A 14127-nucleotide genomic window follows, 5' to 3' on the forward strand; every position below is an offset into this window, starting at 1 on the left:
TTTGTGGGGTTATGTGAAGTAGCTTGTCTATGCATATAAATCGGAGACAATTGACTCATTGAAAAACAACATTCAACATTGCTTAAATATGATTGTATTCAATTGTAACGTCATACAGATTTGGTATGAACTTAAAAAAATCAACAGAGTTGGAACTTTGAAATTATGCGTAAACAGTACAGCATTAAAATGACCACCATGCGAATTGTTGCAAGCATCGATTTTGTTTAGGTAATTTTTGACCACTTTTTGACGCATATTTGGCGGTATCTAAGCCATAACTTAACGAATGTTGGTTTTGAACAAACAAAAGTCCAGCGGTGTCAAATCACATGCTTTTGGTGGCCAGTTGATATCGACACGACGAGAAATTACGAGGCCATGAAATGTGAAAAAAGCAATAAAGCTCGAGTTTTGTTGCATATAGCACCGCCTTGTTGAAACCACATATTCTCCAAGTCGTATTCTTCAATAGCAGACAAAAAAAAGTTGGTTATCTTATAACCACAACGCTCCGAATTGACAGTGACAACAGTCGCTAGATCGTTTTCGAAAAAATATTGTCCAATCTCACCTCCGGGCCTTTGTGTGGATGTAACGGCTTCTTTTCAATTTCTTGCTGATTCTTAGAACCCCAAATACCACAATTTTGTTTATTAACACAGCCACCGAGTCAGAAATGTGCTTTGTCGCTGAAGTAAATGTTGTTCGAAAAATCGCAGCGCTTCACCGCCTATTGTTCAAGCGCCCATTCGACGTATCTCCGACGTTGTGGTCTCAGTTGTTGTGTGAGCTGGGTTTTTATTTGGATGTAGGTGTAGATCCATATGAAAAATAGGCGATAATGTGCCTAATGAAAGTCCGCATTCCTGCTAACGACGAGGAATCAACACATTCGGGTCTACGGCAAAACTTTCACTCAAAGCAGCGATATTTTTAGCGGTATGAGTTAAACTATGATTCACAGTCCTTTCTTTCTTTTTCTTCAAAATTTTTCCAATCGCTTGCGTAGTTTGACGATTACGTAAACCATAATCTCCTTTTAAAGCACGATATGTAAAGGGTGATTTTTTAGCTATTATCTTTTTGGCAACAATGGCTTAAACAGCACGTTTCGTGTTTTGTTTTCCTGTCAAACATCTTCAGTTTGGTCTATAATTTAACAACAACGCTAGCAAATTATTAAATTTTATTATCAAAATCCGTGCTTTGTTCAGAATGTTAATCGCGCGCTTCTTCCATTTTATGGTCAGTTTAATCGACCCACTGAAGCGGCTATTCGGACTATTGTGACTAAATTTCGCACCAAATTTACATTGTTGGATATTAAACCACCAACACGCTTACGTAGAGTCCGAACTGAAGAAAATATCGCAGCTGTATCTGCGATTGTTAATGATGACCATCAATTCTCGATTCGTCGCCGTTTGCATCATTTGGGCCTCTGTTACTCAACAACGTGGAAAATTTTGCGGAAGGATTTGGGTGTGGTGCCCTTCAAAATACAGATGGTGCAAGAACTGAAGCCGAACGACCTACTGTAACGTAAAATTTTTGGCGAATGAAGATCCACTTTTTTACCAAAAAATTCTGTTTTGGAGTGAATATCGATTTTGGAGTTCATATTAGCCATAAGCATTGCAAGAGCTACCAATGCATCCAGAAAAAGTCACAATTTATTGCGGTTTATAGACTGGTAGCATCATTGAACCGTACTTTTTCAAAGATGATGCGAATCGTAACATAACTGTGAATGGTAACCTCTACCGTCAGATGATATCCAACTTTATTTTTGCCCAAAATGCAAGAGCTTGACTTGCATGGCATGTGATTTCAACAAGACGGTGCCACATGCCGCACAGCACGGGCAACATTGGATTTATTGAGAGGCGAGTTCGGTGCGATTTAACGCATTTAGAATATTTTTTATGGGGCTATATTAAAGCTCATGTCTTTACAGACAGGCCCGCTTCAATTGACGCATTAGAAGACAACATTGAAGCATTTATTCGTGAGATATCGGCCGAAATGCTGGTCAGGGTATGCCAAAAACGGATGGAACATTTGAGGCAGTCAAGGGCAACATTTGCATGAAATGATCTTCAAACATTAAATAATATGGACCGTACTATCGATTCAAATAAAGATTTCACGCATTTTTCTAAATTGTATGTTTTTTTGAAAAACTTTCGTATAGCTCCTTTTCATTGGTTTTAATGATTTGTAAGCGTTGTGCGATAGTTAATCCAAAAACGGAGCGTAAATGTCAGAATTTCAACTGAAAAAAATGGTTTAAAAAACTTAGTTTGACAGATGTCGAAGTCCAACCGTATACTTTTAAAACATCAAAATGATAAACCCGTTACTATCATTTGAAAATATCTAACGGCACTAATGGGACATTATCAGAATGGGTCGTATCCCAGGCTTTTAAAAATGTACCTATCCAATATTCATATTAAACTTTATCTTTTGTTTTTAAGATAGAACATCCCTATTTTTCGCCAAAGTAATTTCCATGGGGTCTTCTAACATCAGCTTCAGCCATATCTTACGTTTGCTCAACCACTTAGTACCCCTTTTTCACAAAAAGTCTATCTTGCTTTCGATTTTTTTCGCTTTTCAACAGTGAATGAAAAATCAAAACCTATTTTGACGAATTACTTCTGAATGTCTTTCCATAATATAGAAAAGTTTTCCAACAGTCAAAATATACTCGTAGTTTCAGTGCGGGTGCGGGATGAGCTGGTGCGAGTGTTAAAGTTCTATGTCACATAGATATCATTGTATTTCTTCTTTTAGATAATATTTACTTTCCTTAGCTTTGTCGACCTCAGTTTTGTCTCTTCAAGTTGAACGTTGTATTAAAGTGCTGGAAATCACTTCACCTTACCTGCATTCGAGCTAGTCTCTTCCGTTTCCGATCACAACACAACAACACTAACAAAAAAACAATCATTAAATCTCTTCAATAAATTATTCGTTTTATTTAACAAAATGAAACATTTAAAAACTTTAAAATAAATCACATGGTTGTTTATTTTCATAACTTTTCTTTCAATTACATTTAAGTTGTCTTAAGTTTTCTTTAGTTTTTTAAAATTTTGTTTGAAATAATTCGAACTGAACACAAATTAATGGTTCTACATTTTAAACATTAATAAATTAAAAAGAATTGTATTTTGTATTTAAATGGACAACAGCAATTTTTAAATAGTTTTTCTAAATTAAATTGAATTTTGCAATTTGTTAAAAAATAAAATCTATAGCCTATAAAATAAATTTATAACAAATTAATATTTTTATTATTAATCGGGAAACATTTAAACCTAAACACAAAATTATAGACATCTTTTTACAAGAAGATTTTTAGTTAAATAAATAAATTATAATTAAATTTAATTTTTATTTTTTTTTTAATTTATACTCTATTCTCTATAGTGTTTTATTTTTTATTTTCTTTAATAACATTTTAATTAAAATTTATAAAATAACTATGCATTGTGCTGTTTTGTGGTTTATTTTTGTGCCTGTTGCGACCTTCCCTTCACATGACAGAAATAAGAAAAAACACATTAAGTCCGAGAATGAAAAGTGCATGACTTACACATTGAATGATAGTGATTTTTGTTTAGACACTAAATAAATAATATTAAAAATTATTTTATATAATATTTATATATATATTAATTTGACTAGCACAAATATTTCTTTTTGGGTTTCATCATGCGAATACGTCATTTAGATCCGGTCGCAGATGTTGAACCGTTTGGAACTAATGACGCAGCACTCGATTGACTTGAGGGTGGCTGTGACGATTGTGATGATATCGTTGATGTTGATGGGGTGGGCGGTGTACGGGCCAGACTTCCGCGGATGTTCGCTGTCAGGGCAATCACTTGAGATGGATGTTTGGCGGCAGTGATGTCGGACCTTGAGCTGCCACAAATCTATAAGAATAGAAAAAAAAATCGTGTTAAAAGTTTGTGAATTCAAAACTTTGACAATTTGTGTAGGTACCTGATGATGATGTTCCCAGTCTTTGTGCTGGCAAAACGCCCCACAATATCGAGCTAAATTACACCCGGAGCAAGTTTCAGTCGCCTTTCGTCCACAATTCCAACAGGCCTGAAAAAAGATAACCGAAATACAAAATGAAACTTTAGTTTTCCCTTTTGAATCTTGAGCTATTGCTGCTCTTACATTTTGTCCAGCTGCAACAGAAGGAGACTTGTTGTCAAGATCTCGTTCATTTGGATTGCGGCTTATCTCCGCGAAAAACTTCTCCATACGCAGGCGTTCCTGAGCCATTACCTCAGCGGCTCGACTTTCCGCCGCTGCTACTGCTCTTTGAATTTCAAGTACTGCTTGACGTTTGACCTTTTCATGGGTGTACAAAAAAGATATTTTAATAACCATTCCCTTACTCATGAACCTTCTTAAGCCTCTTTTACCTGATTCACTGCTTCTTCAGCGTTTCTCTTGAATTCGGATACTTTTTCTTCGGTTTGTCGGCGAATGTCCAAGACTGCAGTCGAAGAGACTTCTTGAATCGGGTCCACCCCTCTTTGCTGGAGAATTGTTATAGCACGCTTGGTTTTGTCCACCATGGCTGATATGCAATTGAGCATAGTGTGAATATTTTTCCATTCCTCCTCCCCGCCACCGGCTGCCATACGACCAACACGTTGAGATTCAGCGGCACGCATTTCCCTATCTTCCCTGTGAGTTGGCTAAAACAAAAACAATGCACCCAAATGAGGATTTGGATTTCTTAAACCAAAGGCAAGTAAACTTACTTTGTCTAAAAGTCCGCCAAACCCAACGTCCCCTTGACTGCTGGCAGCACTTCCTGGATACTCGAAGAGCGACGAAGCTGGCTGCCCCGGAATGTACCCGTTTGGAGGAGGATTGAGTGTGTGCATTCTCTTCGCCGCCGGATACATGTAATCATTCCACTCCTGACCCCCGTTATGGTGATCCATGATGGAGTCTGATGAACGTCTTTTAAAGACCAATCCGTTGCCATTCGAAACAGAACCGCTGGTTGTGGAGTCGAGCTGAAGAAATATGTCCTGATACTCCGAGGGGCTGTGTGAGAACTCCATGACGGAATTTTCATTTGACGTGACGTACTGTAGAGGAGTCTGGAAAAGGAATACACTTATTAGATATACCGACGGTGGAGACATGGGTTCTTCAAAGACTTACCTGACTTGTGGCTCTGGACAATGCGGCTATTTCTCGTTGAAGTAACACGATGTGACTCTTGAGCAGCGGAATGACATGGGGCCTCAGTGGAAGATTTATAGCCTCTTGAAGAGCTATTCGAAAGTCTTCAATGGATATGCCACCACTCTAAAGAAGAAACAATAAAAAAAAGAACACCCATAAAGAGACTTCTCGAGTAAAAGAAAATGTTCTCAAGGACGGACACACTTACCCCAAATGAAAGTACCAATGCTCGAACTCTATCACTCGCCTCCGGATGTACGTCCTGTGCCAATTGCACCAATGACCCAAGAAACTTTCGAATCTTACCCAATAGCCTGGCTTGCTCAACATGTGCCGTGGATGGAGGTGGCGGTGGGGGTGTGGTTGTGGCACCATTCACCACTGGTGAGGAACTTGAATTTCGATTCGGTCTCGGAGGTGGTGCCAGACTAGAGTGATGTATCTGCGGTGACATGGGTGAACGTGGGGCAACAGCTCGTGCACTTTCGGGTGAATCTGGTGTTCGGCACTTATCCTTGCACGCATTACCACCTGCAAATACCAAAATGGGGGGTTTGAGTTTTATTATAATGAAATGAAAATGCAATTTATATCATGGAAAACATCTACATCATATGCAATGCGTAAATTTTGTATGGCAACAGTATGAAAACCTCAGAGTCCTTGGGAGCATGTTTTAGAAAACCCACAAACCAATTGCAAACAGACCTGCTGCTGGCCTGGCCTGGCACTGAGTGTATATGTGATAGAGAATCCAGAATTGGATATAGGTTATCCATTATGCATCCCTTTAGCTGATGATTCTATTCTGGCTCTGGCTCTGGTACTGGTACTGGTTCTGGTTGGGGTTGTACTTCAATCTCTGTTATGAGTTACGGACCAATGGATCTCAGCTATCAGGTTCGGTGTTCGTTGTTCGGTGTCAGTTTGTGAAAATCACACAAAGATTGAAATGCAAACACATGTTTCAAAACATTATGGATCGCAAATAATGCAGCATCAGGAAAATGCATTCTGCCACATTTATAGTCCGTACATATGGATTTATGCTACAAATAGCAAACTTTTGTCATATGGCATTATTTTCTATCTCTATAGACGTATATCGGGTAGATGCATGGATGTGGTTTTGGCAAAATGATGCTGCGTATGTTAGGGGGAGGTTTTGTATAGTATTTACATTGCCAGCCAAATCAAACCAACCCTCTCTGGATTTCTCTGCTGCCATACCTTTTCTATGTTCTAGTTGAGTAATAATTGTCAACACATATGTCAGAGTTGGTTTTAAATATTCACGCAAATATTGAGAATAATCTTATAATAAAAGTAGTTAGGTATACATTTGTAAATATATATGTATGTTTATAAGGATTAAAGAAGAGGATTACTTTGCTAATGGTGCGAGTTGGAGTGCGTGTGATGCCCAGAGCCAAATGGGACAGGATTTTTCTTTGTTTAAAATCTGTATATAAATTTGATTTGAATAAAATTGATTTGTGGTTTTTCTCGAAAATAGTTGATATCATCTTTCATGATAATTGCCCTTGAGGATTGGATTAATTTGTTTATTGAGTCGAGCATAATTTAAATGTAATTTTGTTGTCAGTAAAGTGTCTTTTTTTGAAAGATTTTCATCAACATGGTTGTCTGCTATCAACGATAGATTTAACAAAATGTCGGTTTTCTATTTAACTTAATTTCAGGGGAATTTTGACTTACATTTATACGCATTAACAGAGTCTTTTGATTAGATCAGTTCTGAGCTACTATTTGATAAATCCTTGTAGAAAAAACATTTGCATCAGGAATAAAATAGGCATCGATTCGCGACACATGCAGAAAGAGGCTGAACCGGTGTTTTGACACATGTTTCGAGTTTTGTGTCACTGTCAAACATCTTCAGTTTGGTCTATAACTAAACCATAAATCGTCTTTCAAACGCACAAAGCTAGAAAATTATTGTATTTTATTATAAAAATGCGTACTCTGTTAAGAAAGCTAATTGTGAGCTTCTTCCATTTAGTGGTCAGTTTAATCTTGTCATTGGAGCTATTGTGACCAAATTTACATTTTTGGTTGTTAAACTACTAACACGCTTACTTAAAGTACTGGCTGAGGAAAATATCCCTGCATAAGCCAGTGTTTATGATAACCGTGAATTATCGATTCGGTGCCGTTCGCAGCAATTGGAATTTTGTTATTCCACTTCGGGGACCATTTTGAAAAGAATTTAGATATAAAGCCTTTCAAAATACAGTTTGTGCAGGAATTGCAAGAATAGAATGATCACAATGCCGAATTTTCGGGGAATGGGATTTAGAAAAGATGGCCAAGGATAAACTCTTTATCAAAAAATTGTTTTGAGCGACGAAGCATATTTCTGGTTGAAAGGATATGTAAAAGAGCATAACTGCTGTATTCGAATAAAAAGCAGACAGAAACAAGAAAAGGTGAATTATTGGTGCGGATTATAAGTTGGACCGTATATCTTCAAAGATAATGCGAATCGCAACGTTACAGTGAATAGTAGGGAATACCGTGTGATGATAACAATTTCTTGTATACAAAATGGAAGGTCTTGACTTTCATAATACTCGTATATGGTTTCTACAAGACGGTTCCTCACAAAGTTTATTTCACTTTGGGACTGACTAACCACATAGATCGTCTGTTTTAGACTTCTAGATTATTATTTGTGGATTAATGATAAGGCTCAAGCCCGCTGTGATTGACGCACTGGAAGTGTACATTGAAGCATTCATTCGTGAGATACCGGCAGAAATTTTAAAAAGAATTTGCCAAGACTCTAGTAAGCGGACAGGCTTTTCGAAGTGCGTCCGTGGCCAACATTTGTATAGTACACTATTGAAATTATCAGAAAAAGACAAAATCTTCTTTATATCTAGCGCTTCCTTGTGTTTCATGCTTTAAAATTCAAATATAAAAAAGTAATAATCTTAATCTACTACAATGGGGGAGACTAACTAGGTAGCTGTCACTGTCCAAATTTTAACTGTCAAAGTCATTTTGGTTTGTTGTTAAGTTTAAACTGTAAGATTGTTTTTATTTTCATTACAAATTTTATTTATAACAATTTTGAAAAATGCCTGGAAAGGGCAGAAAACTGACTTCACTTTCAATTAAACAAAAACTACAAATCCTCCGCCTGGTTGAAAGCAAAACGAAATTAAGAAAGTAAATCGCTGAACAATTTAAGTGCGATGTTTCTACTATTAATCGAGTGGCCAAAAACAAAACAAAGTTGGAAGAAGCTACACAAAAAAACCAAAACTCTGAAAAAGTAGAGAAAGCTCTTGCTAAATGATTTGATCAAATGCGATTTCAAAATGAAAAAAGAGGCTGGGATGCGAACCACACTGATAACTTCCCATCCCGTCTGTCGATTTGTCTTGCTTAAAAGTTTGTCTATATAAACTCGTATCAATTTTACCAAATTTGCGTACTATTTTTTGTAGATTTTATTTTTTATGAAAAAACGGACTGTTGGATTTTTATATAAAAATTACTGAAAATCGAAAACAATATTTTCTGTGAAATAAAATAAGTTTCAAGCCAATATTTTTAAGTTTTGAAAAGCTATTTGAGTCGAAAGTAAATTTTTACGAAGTTTTAGTATTGTTTTTTTTTAGAGTTTTATTTTTTGTAAAAAAAACTGTCAATTCGATTTTTGAAAAATTTTACCAAATGTTGAAAACAATATTTCTTATGAGATAAAATTACTTTGAAGCTAATGTTTAAAATTTTTGAAAAGATATTTGAGTCGAAAATCAATTTTTACCAACTTTTGTTAATTTTTTTTTAGGTTTTTATTTTTTGTAAAAAAAACTGTGGCTTCCATCTTTCTCAAAATTTGTCCAAATATTGAACACAATATTTCTTATAAGTAAAAATTAGTTTGAAGCTATTATCTCAAATTTTTGAAAAGATATTTGAGTCAAAAATCAATTTTTACGAACTTTTGTTAATTTTTTTTAGGTTTTTAATTTTTTTGTACAAAAACTGTCAATTCGATTTTTTTCAAACTTTAATTGTATGTTGACAACAAGATTTTTTGAAAGATAAATGTAAATTAAAGCCAATATCTCAAAGTTTTGAAAAGATATTCGAGTCGAAAATCAATTTTTAACAACTTTTATAAATTTTTTTTTAGGTTTTTATTTTTTGTAAAAAAAGTGTCAATTCGATTTTTTTCAAACTTTAATTGTATGTTGAAAACAAGATTTTTTGAAAGATAAAAGTAAATTAAAGCCAATATCTCAAAGTTTTGAAAAGATATTCGAGTCGAAAATCAATTTTTAACAACTTTTATAAATTTTTTTTTAGGTTTTTATTTTTTGTAAAAAAAGTGTCAATTCGATTTTTTTCAAACTTTAATTGTATGTTGAAAACAAGATTTTTTGAAAGATAAAAGTAAATTAAAGCCAATATCTCAAAGTTTTGAAAAGATATTCGAGTCGAAAATCAATTTTTACCAACTTTTATACATTTTTTTTTAGGTTTTTATTTTTTGTAAAAAAGCTGTCAATTCGATTTTTCTCAACATTTTTCAAAATGTTGAAAACAATATTTCTTATAAGATAAAATAAGCTTGAAGCCTAAATTTCAAGTTTTTGAAAAGATATTTGAATCGATATTCAATTTTTACGAACTTTGAGTAATGTTTTTTTTTAGATTTTTATTTTTTATAAAAAAACTGTCAATTCGATTTTTCTCAAAATTTTATCAGATGTCAAAAACATTATTCTTCGTTGCACAAAATTGGTTTAGAGATGAAATCATATTTCAGTCGTAAAATTTTGGAGGTGACAAATTTTTTTTTTTTCAGTTTTATTGATTTAAAAAAAAAAACCGTTATATTGATTTTTTTCAAAAAATATACTTGTTTGGTATCATGATACAATATATTATATAAAATTTAATTCAAGTCTCTAGCGTTTTTGGTTCGTAAGATATTTGGGGTTAACCAAAATTTTCACCTTTTTTTCAAACTGCTATGGTAAAAAAACCACCGACGCAATTTTCTTGAGAGCCCTTTCTGCATCTTTCTGCCTTATTATCTGTATAACAAAATTTATATGAAGTCGATATCTCTTCTGGTTCTTGAGCTATGGACGACGAAAAAAACGTCGCGAACGTACGGTCGTACGGACGTACAAACGTACGTACACACGCACGCACAGACATCTTTCTAAAAATCTTTTATATCGGCTCTAGGGAACTTGAAACGTCGAGAAATGTCAAAATTTTCAATTTGACAAATCGGACCCATTACAATAACTTCCTATGGGAAGTTAATAATCAGTGGAATTCAGCAAATGAACAAGGCTAAAGAGTTTTCAGTTAAATTAAATGAACACTTTGAGCCAACAAGTGGCTGGCCTTGGAGCTGTAAGCGAAGAGAAAATATAAGATACAAGAAAATTCAAGGTGAGGTGGCTGACGCAGATGTTTCAGGAGCTGATCTATATCGCCAAGAATTTTTGCCAAGTCTAATTTCCATGTACGAGCAATGTAACCTCTTTAATGCTCACGAAAGCGGCCTTTTTTCAAAGCCTTACCAAATGGTACTTTAACAAAAAAAAGGATGCTAATTGATAAAAGTCGACTCACTCTTCTTTTTCTCGGCAATGTCGATGGAACATTCAAAAAAGTATTTCCCATCGGAAAACCCAAGAATCCATGGAAAACCATTTCACTTCCTTAATATTCCCAAAATAAAGGATGGATGGCGTCTTCTTTCTTTTAGGCTGGATTCCTTTTGATTCACGAGTTAGATTCTGCTGAAGACAGCGAAGGCAATGAAGATATAGTCGAAAAAATATGGGACATTCCAATAAATCCATATTTTTTAATGCTATGTCCAGTGCGAAGGAAATAGTAGCAGAAGTAAATAATGAAGATCAAGAAGAAGATGTTGAAAATAATGAAGAATAGTTAAAACCGCCCAGCTTCAACAAAATTTTAAAAGTGCTGACGATTTTGAGAAGATTTTTTGAGCATAACAACATGAATGATAGTGAAATGGAGCGCATTTAAGAAAAACGGTTATTAATAAGTTATCAATACTAGTGTCAGTTATTTTTGTAAATACAGAGATAAGTGCTTATGTGCACTTAAGCGGGTTTTTCATAGCTGCCTAACCCGCATAAGTATCTGTTAAAGCTATGCATTTATGGTCAGGCACATATCCGGGTTTTACTGTAATCGATAAACTCAAATTTATATGGACCCTAAAGATTGTATGCATTTTTCTGAATTTTATTGATTTTTGTTTCTAAGCAGATCGCATATAAGCTCCATAATAGGCATCATAACCGGAGACTGTCTAATAGGAAAGCACTCCACGAGACTAAGCGTATTCTCAAATGACTTTTGCAGAAGCTGTATGGAAGAAGAAACAGTTCTTGATTCCACAAAGTCTCGAGTAAGACCATTTTCAAGAACCTAAATCCTATGCTATATGATCAATATCGCAGGTCTTATCGCTGCCAATATCATACAAAACACCGAACGAAAAAAGAAGCCTTCCACTAAAACAAACTTCAGTGCAGTGAAACCCAAACAATGAGTTTTTTTTTAAAAAGAAGCTGTTTTCGAAATGTCCACCAAGACGAGATGCTTGGTGTTTTTGTTTGTGTTGAAATTTCGTAGACTGGTAAATTAGTGGGCTACACTGCAGTAGGCACAAATAGGAATATGGCATCAACATCCAAAGTTATGTAAGACTTAATTCATTAACATCAAAGCGCCATAAATCTAAAAAGCTCAACATTGTACGGATTATAGCCTGAGGAGAATACTGCACAAGGAGAATTTGCTTACAAGCTCCAATCGAAGATGCACGACCATCAGCTTCATTATTGCTTCGCAGTTTGGGTCTTAGGGCAGCTTTGAATTTGACAATAACTTCTGAAGAAATAATTCTTAATTGTTAAAGCGAGAACTAGGGCCTAGTGACTTACAACTCTTAACCATTTCTGCGTGCGAGATATGTTGTCAGGGATGGAGGGGACCTATATTTTAAGCCGAATTCGAACGGATAATTTGAGATAGCACTTTTCATGACAAGAATTACATTTTGGGGATTCGTCAATTCCTCCCAAGTGGAAGTACCCGTGAAAGAAATTTTCAAATGGCACAGCCAGGGATTGGACCCAAGACTTCTGGCATGACAGTTCAACACACTAAACATCATGAAAGAAAATTGAAAAACAAAACCTAATTGTTTCCCAATTACTTTTCATAATATATGTATTTTCTACGTATCCGGTCTCAATTAAGGCTCAACAACCAAATGTGTCTAAAATACTTTCTCTCTACATCTCCTGGTCTTTAAAAAATAAAAAGAAAACACCTAAAAGTTAAAAAAAGGCTTTCAAGAAAAACGAATTGCAAATATTTCAACCCCTTGGCCTTAGCCCGGTCTTCGCATACCTACATTGACATTCCAGTTCTCCATCATATCTTGTACCTACCTACCTACCTACTCTTGCGTTTGTCATGATTTTGGATAAAAGGACGACAAATCGGACGAGTGTCTCCTCCTTATGTCGACAATGGCAAACAAGACTTGTGCTCAACCAGCTGGGCTCATTGAGGATTTTTCCCATTAGTTTGTCCAAACAGAGAGTACAGCTACAGACACAGAGCATCGAATTTCTTCTTCTTCTCTTACTCCTTCTACATTTGCGTCTCTCATTCTAGGAACTATATGTGTAGATGCCTCTAAAGTTTGGACCACATCGATGTGCAGATGATGATGATGACGATGGTATATTTTCAGTGTGTAGTGTATGAGGGAGTCTCGGAGTTCGGAGACGACTTGTCATGGAGTATAATCCTTTCGGGCAGTCACTGAGAGCTGCCATATGCTATGTAGAAAAGTTTCTACAAAATGGTTTAGTCTTCCTATCACCACCACTGCACCGTCATCATCACGCGCCGACCGACCGACCAACGACTTCTTCCTTTCTATTTCTAGAAGCTATAGGAAACGACAGTGTAGTATAGGCCGTAGGTCATGCATGCATTACACGAGTTTTTTTTTAACAGTCTTTGGTAGAGCTTATTTTTGTTTCACAAAAGTTCTGTGAAGAACATATTTTGCATGCATCGCCAGTTGTTTCTCAAGACTTTGAAAAACATCTGTGTTTGTTTAAGCTCAATCCCATGCAGACCAAAAGTATGTAAAAGGTATGTAGATGATGTAGATATCTACCTAGTATGTACCTTTGGTAGATTGAGTGGAATTATGGTAAACTTTTTTTTTATGGAACCATATTACATCACCAGATTTAGGAAGGACAATACAAAGGGATATACGGAACCACAGAAATCGAAGAAAGGTTCATTTTTAATATTTTTTTTGAATATCTACAGGGTGACTTTTGTTGACAATTTTATTAAAAATGTGACATATTTGTTTAAAGCATATTCTTTGTGATTATTGAAAATCGTAATCTTTTTTTATGTTTACGGAATCGAACGAAAAATTAAAGTGAAATTTACATAATATAGAATATGTCCAAACCATTTTTGGTCTCGGTTTTGTATGAATCTTGTCCCGGTCTCCTGTTTTCCTTTTCGTATCATTCGTTTCGTCAAGTCGATGTTTTAATTCTTAAACTGTTTTAAAGACTTAATGTTTTAAGGTATGGGTTCCCTAACAAGAGGTTAAATTCTGATATTTAAAAAGAAGCTGAGATGCGTCCCACATTGGTTCCCTCTAAAAATTTCCAAATCGAGAGGATATGGAATCAAAAATGTAAGTAGTGTCCGTTTTCTGTAGCGAAACATTCGAACAATTAGAAAAACACTGAGCTATATTCATAGTTCTTTTAAAAGTTCTGATTTTATCTTGTGCTAAACACC

At 35.2% G+C, this 14127-nt stretch overlaps 1 protein-coding gene across 2 annotated transcripts in view; it reads right to left on the reverse strand.

Annotated features, from left to right (window-relative positions):
- Positions 1-2963: 2963 nt before the first annotated feature.
- Positions 2964-14127, reverse strand: part of LOC129941015 (protein CBFA2T2) — a 72898-nt gene continuing 61734 nt past the window's right edge. For both annotated transcript variants that reach the window (XM_056049554.1, XM_056049553.1), the window contains exons 3-9: positions 5444-5766; positions 5212-5358; positions 4800-5147; positions 4455-4733; positions 4204-4380; positions 4021-4128; positions 2964-3950 (exon numbers count right to left, since the gene is read on the reverse strand). In XM_056049554.1, the coding sequence (XP_055905529.1) occupies positions 3738-3950; positions 4021-4128; positions 4204-4380; positions 4455-4733; positions 4800-5147; positions 5212-5358; positions 5444-5766 (1595 nt within the window). In that variant the 3' untranslated portion in view covers positions 2964-3737. The remainder of the gene's footprint in view (positions 3951-4020; positions 4129-4203; positions 4381-4454; positions 4734-4799; positions 5148-5211; positions 5359-5443; positions 5767-14127) is intronic.

Source organism: Eupeodes corollae, chromosome 1, assembly GCF_945859685.1.
Source record: "Eupeodes corollae chromosome 1, idEupCoro1.1, whole genome shotgun sequence".
NCBI lineage: Eukaryota > Metazoa > Arthropoda > Insecta > Diptera > Syrphidae > Eupeodes > Eupeodes corollae.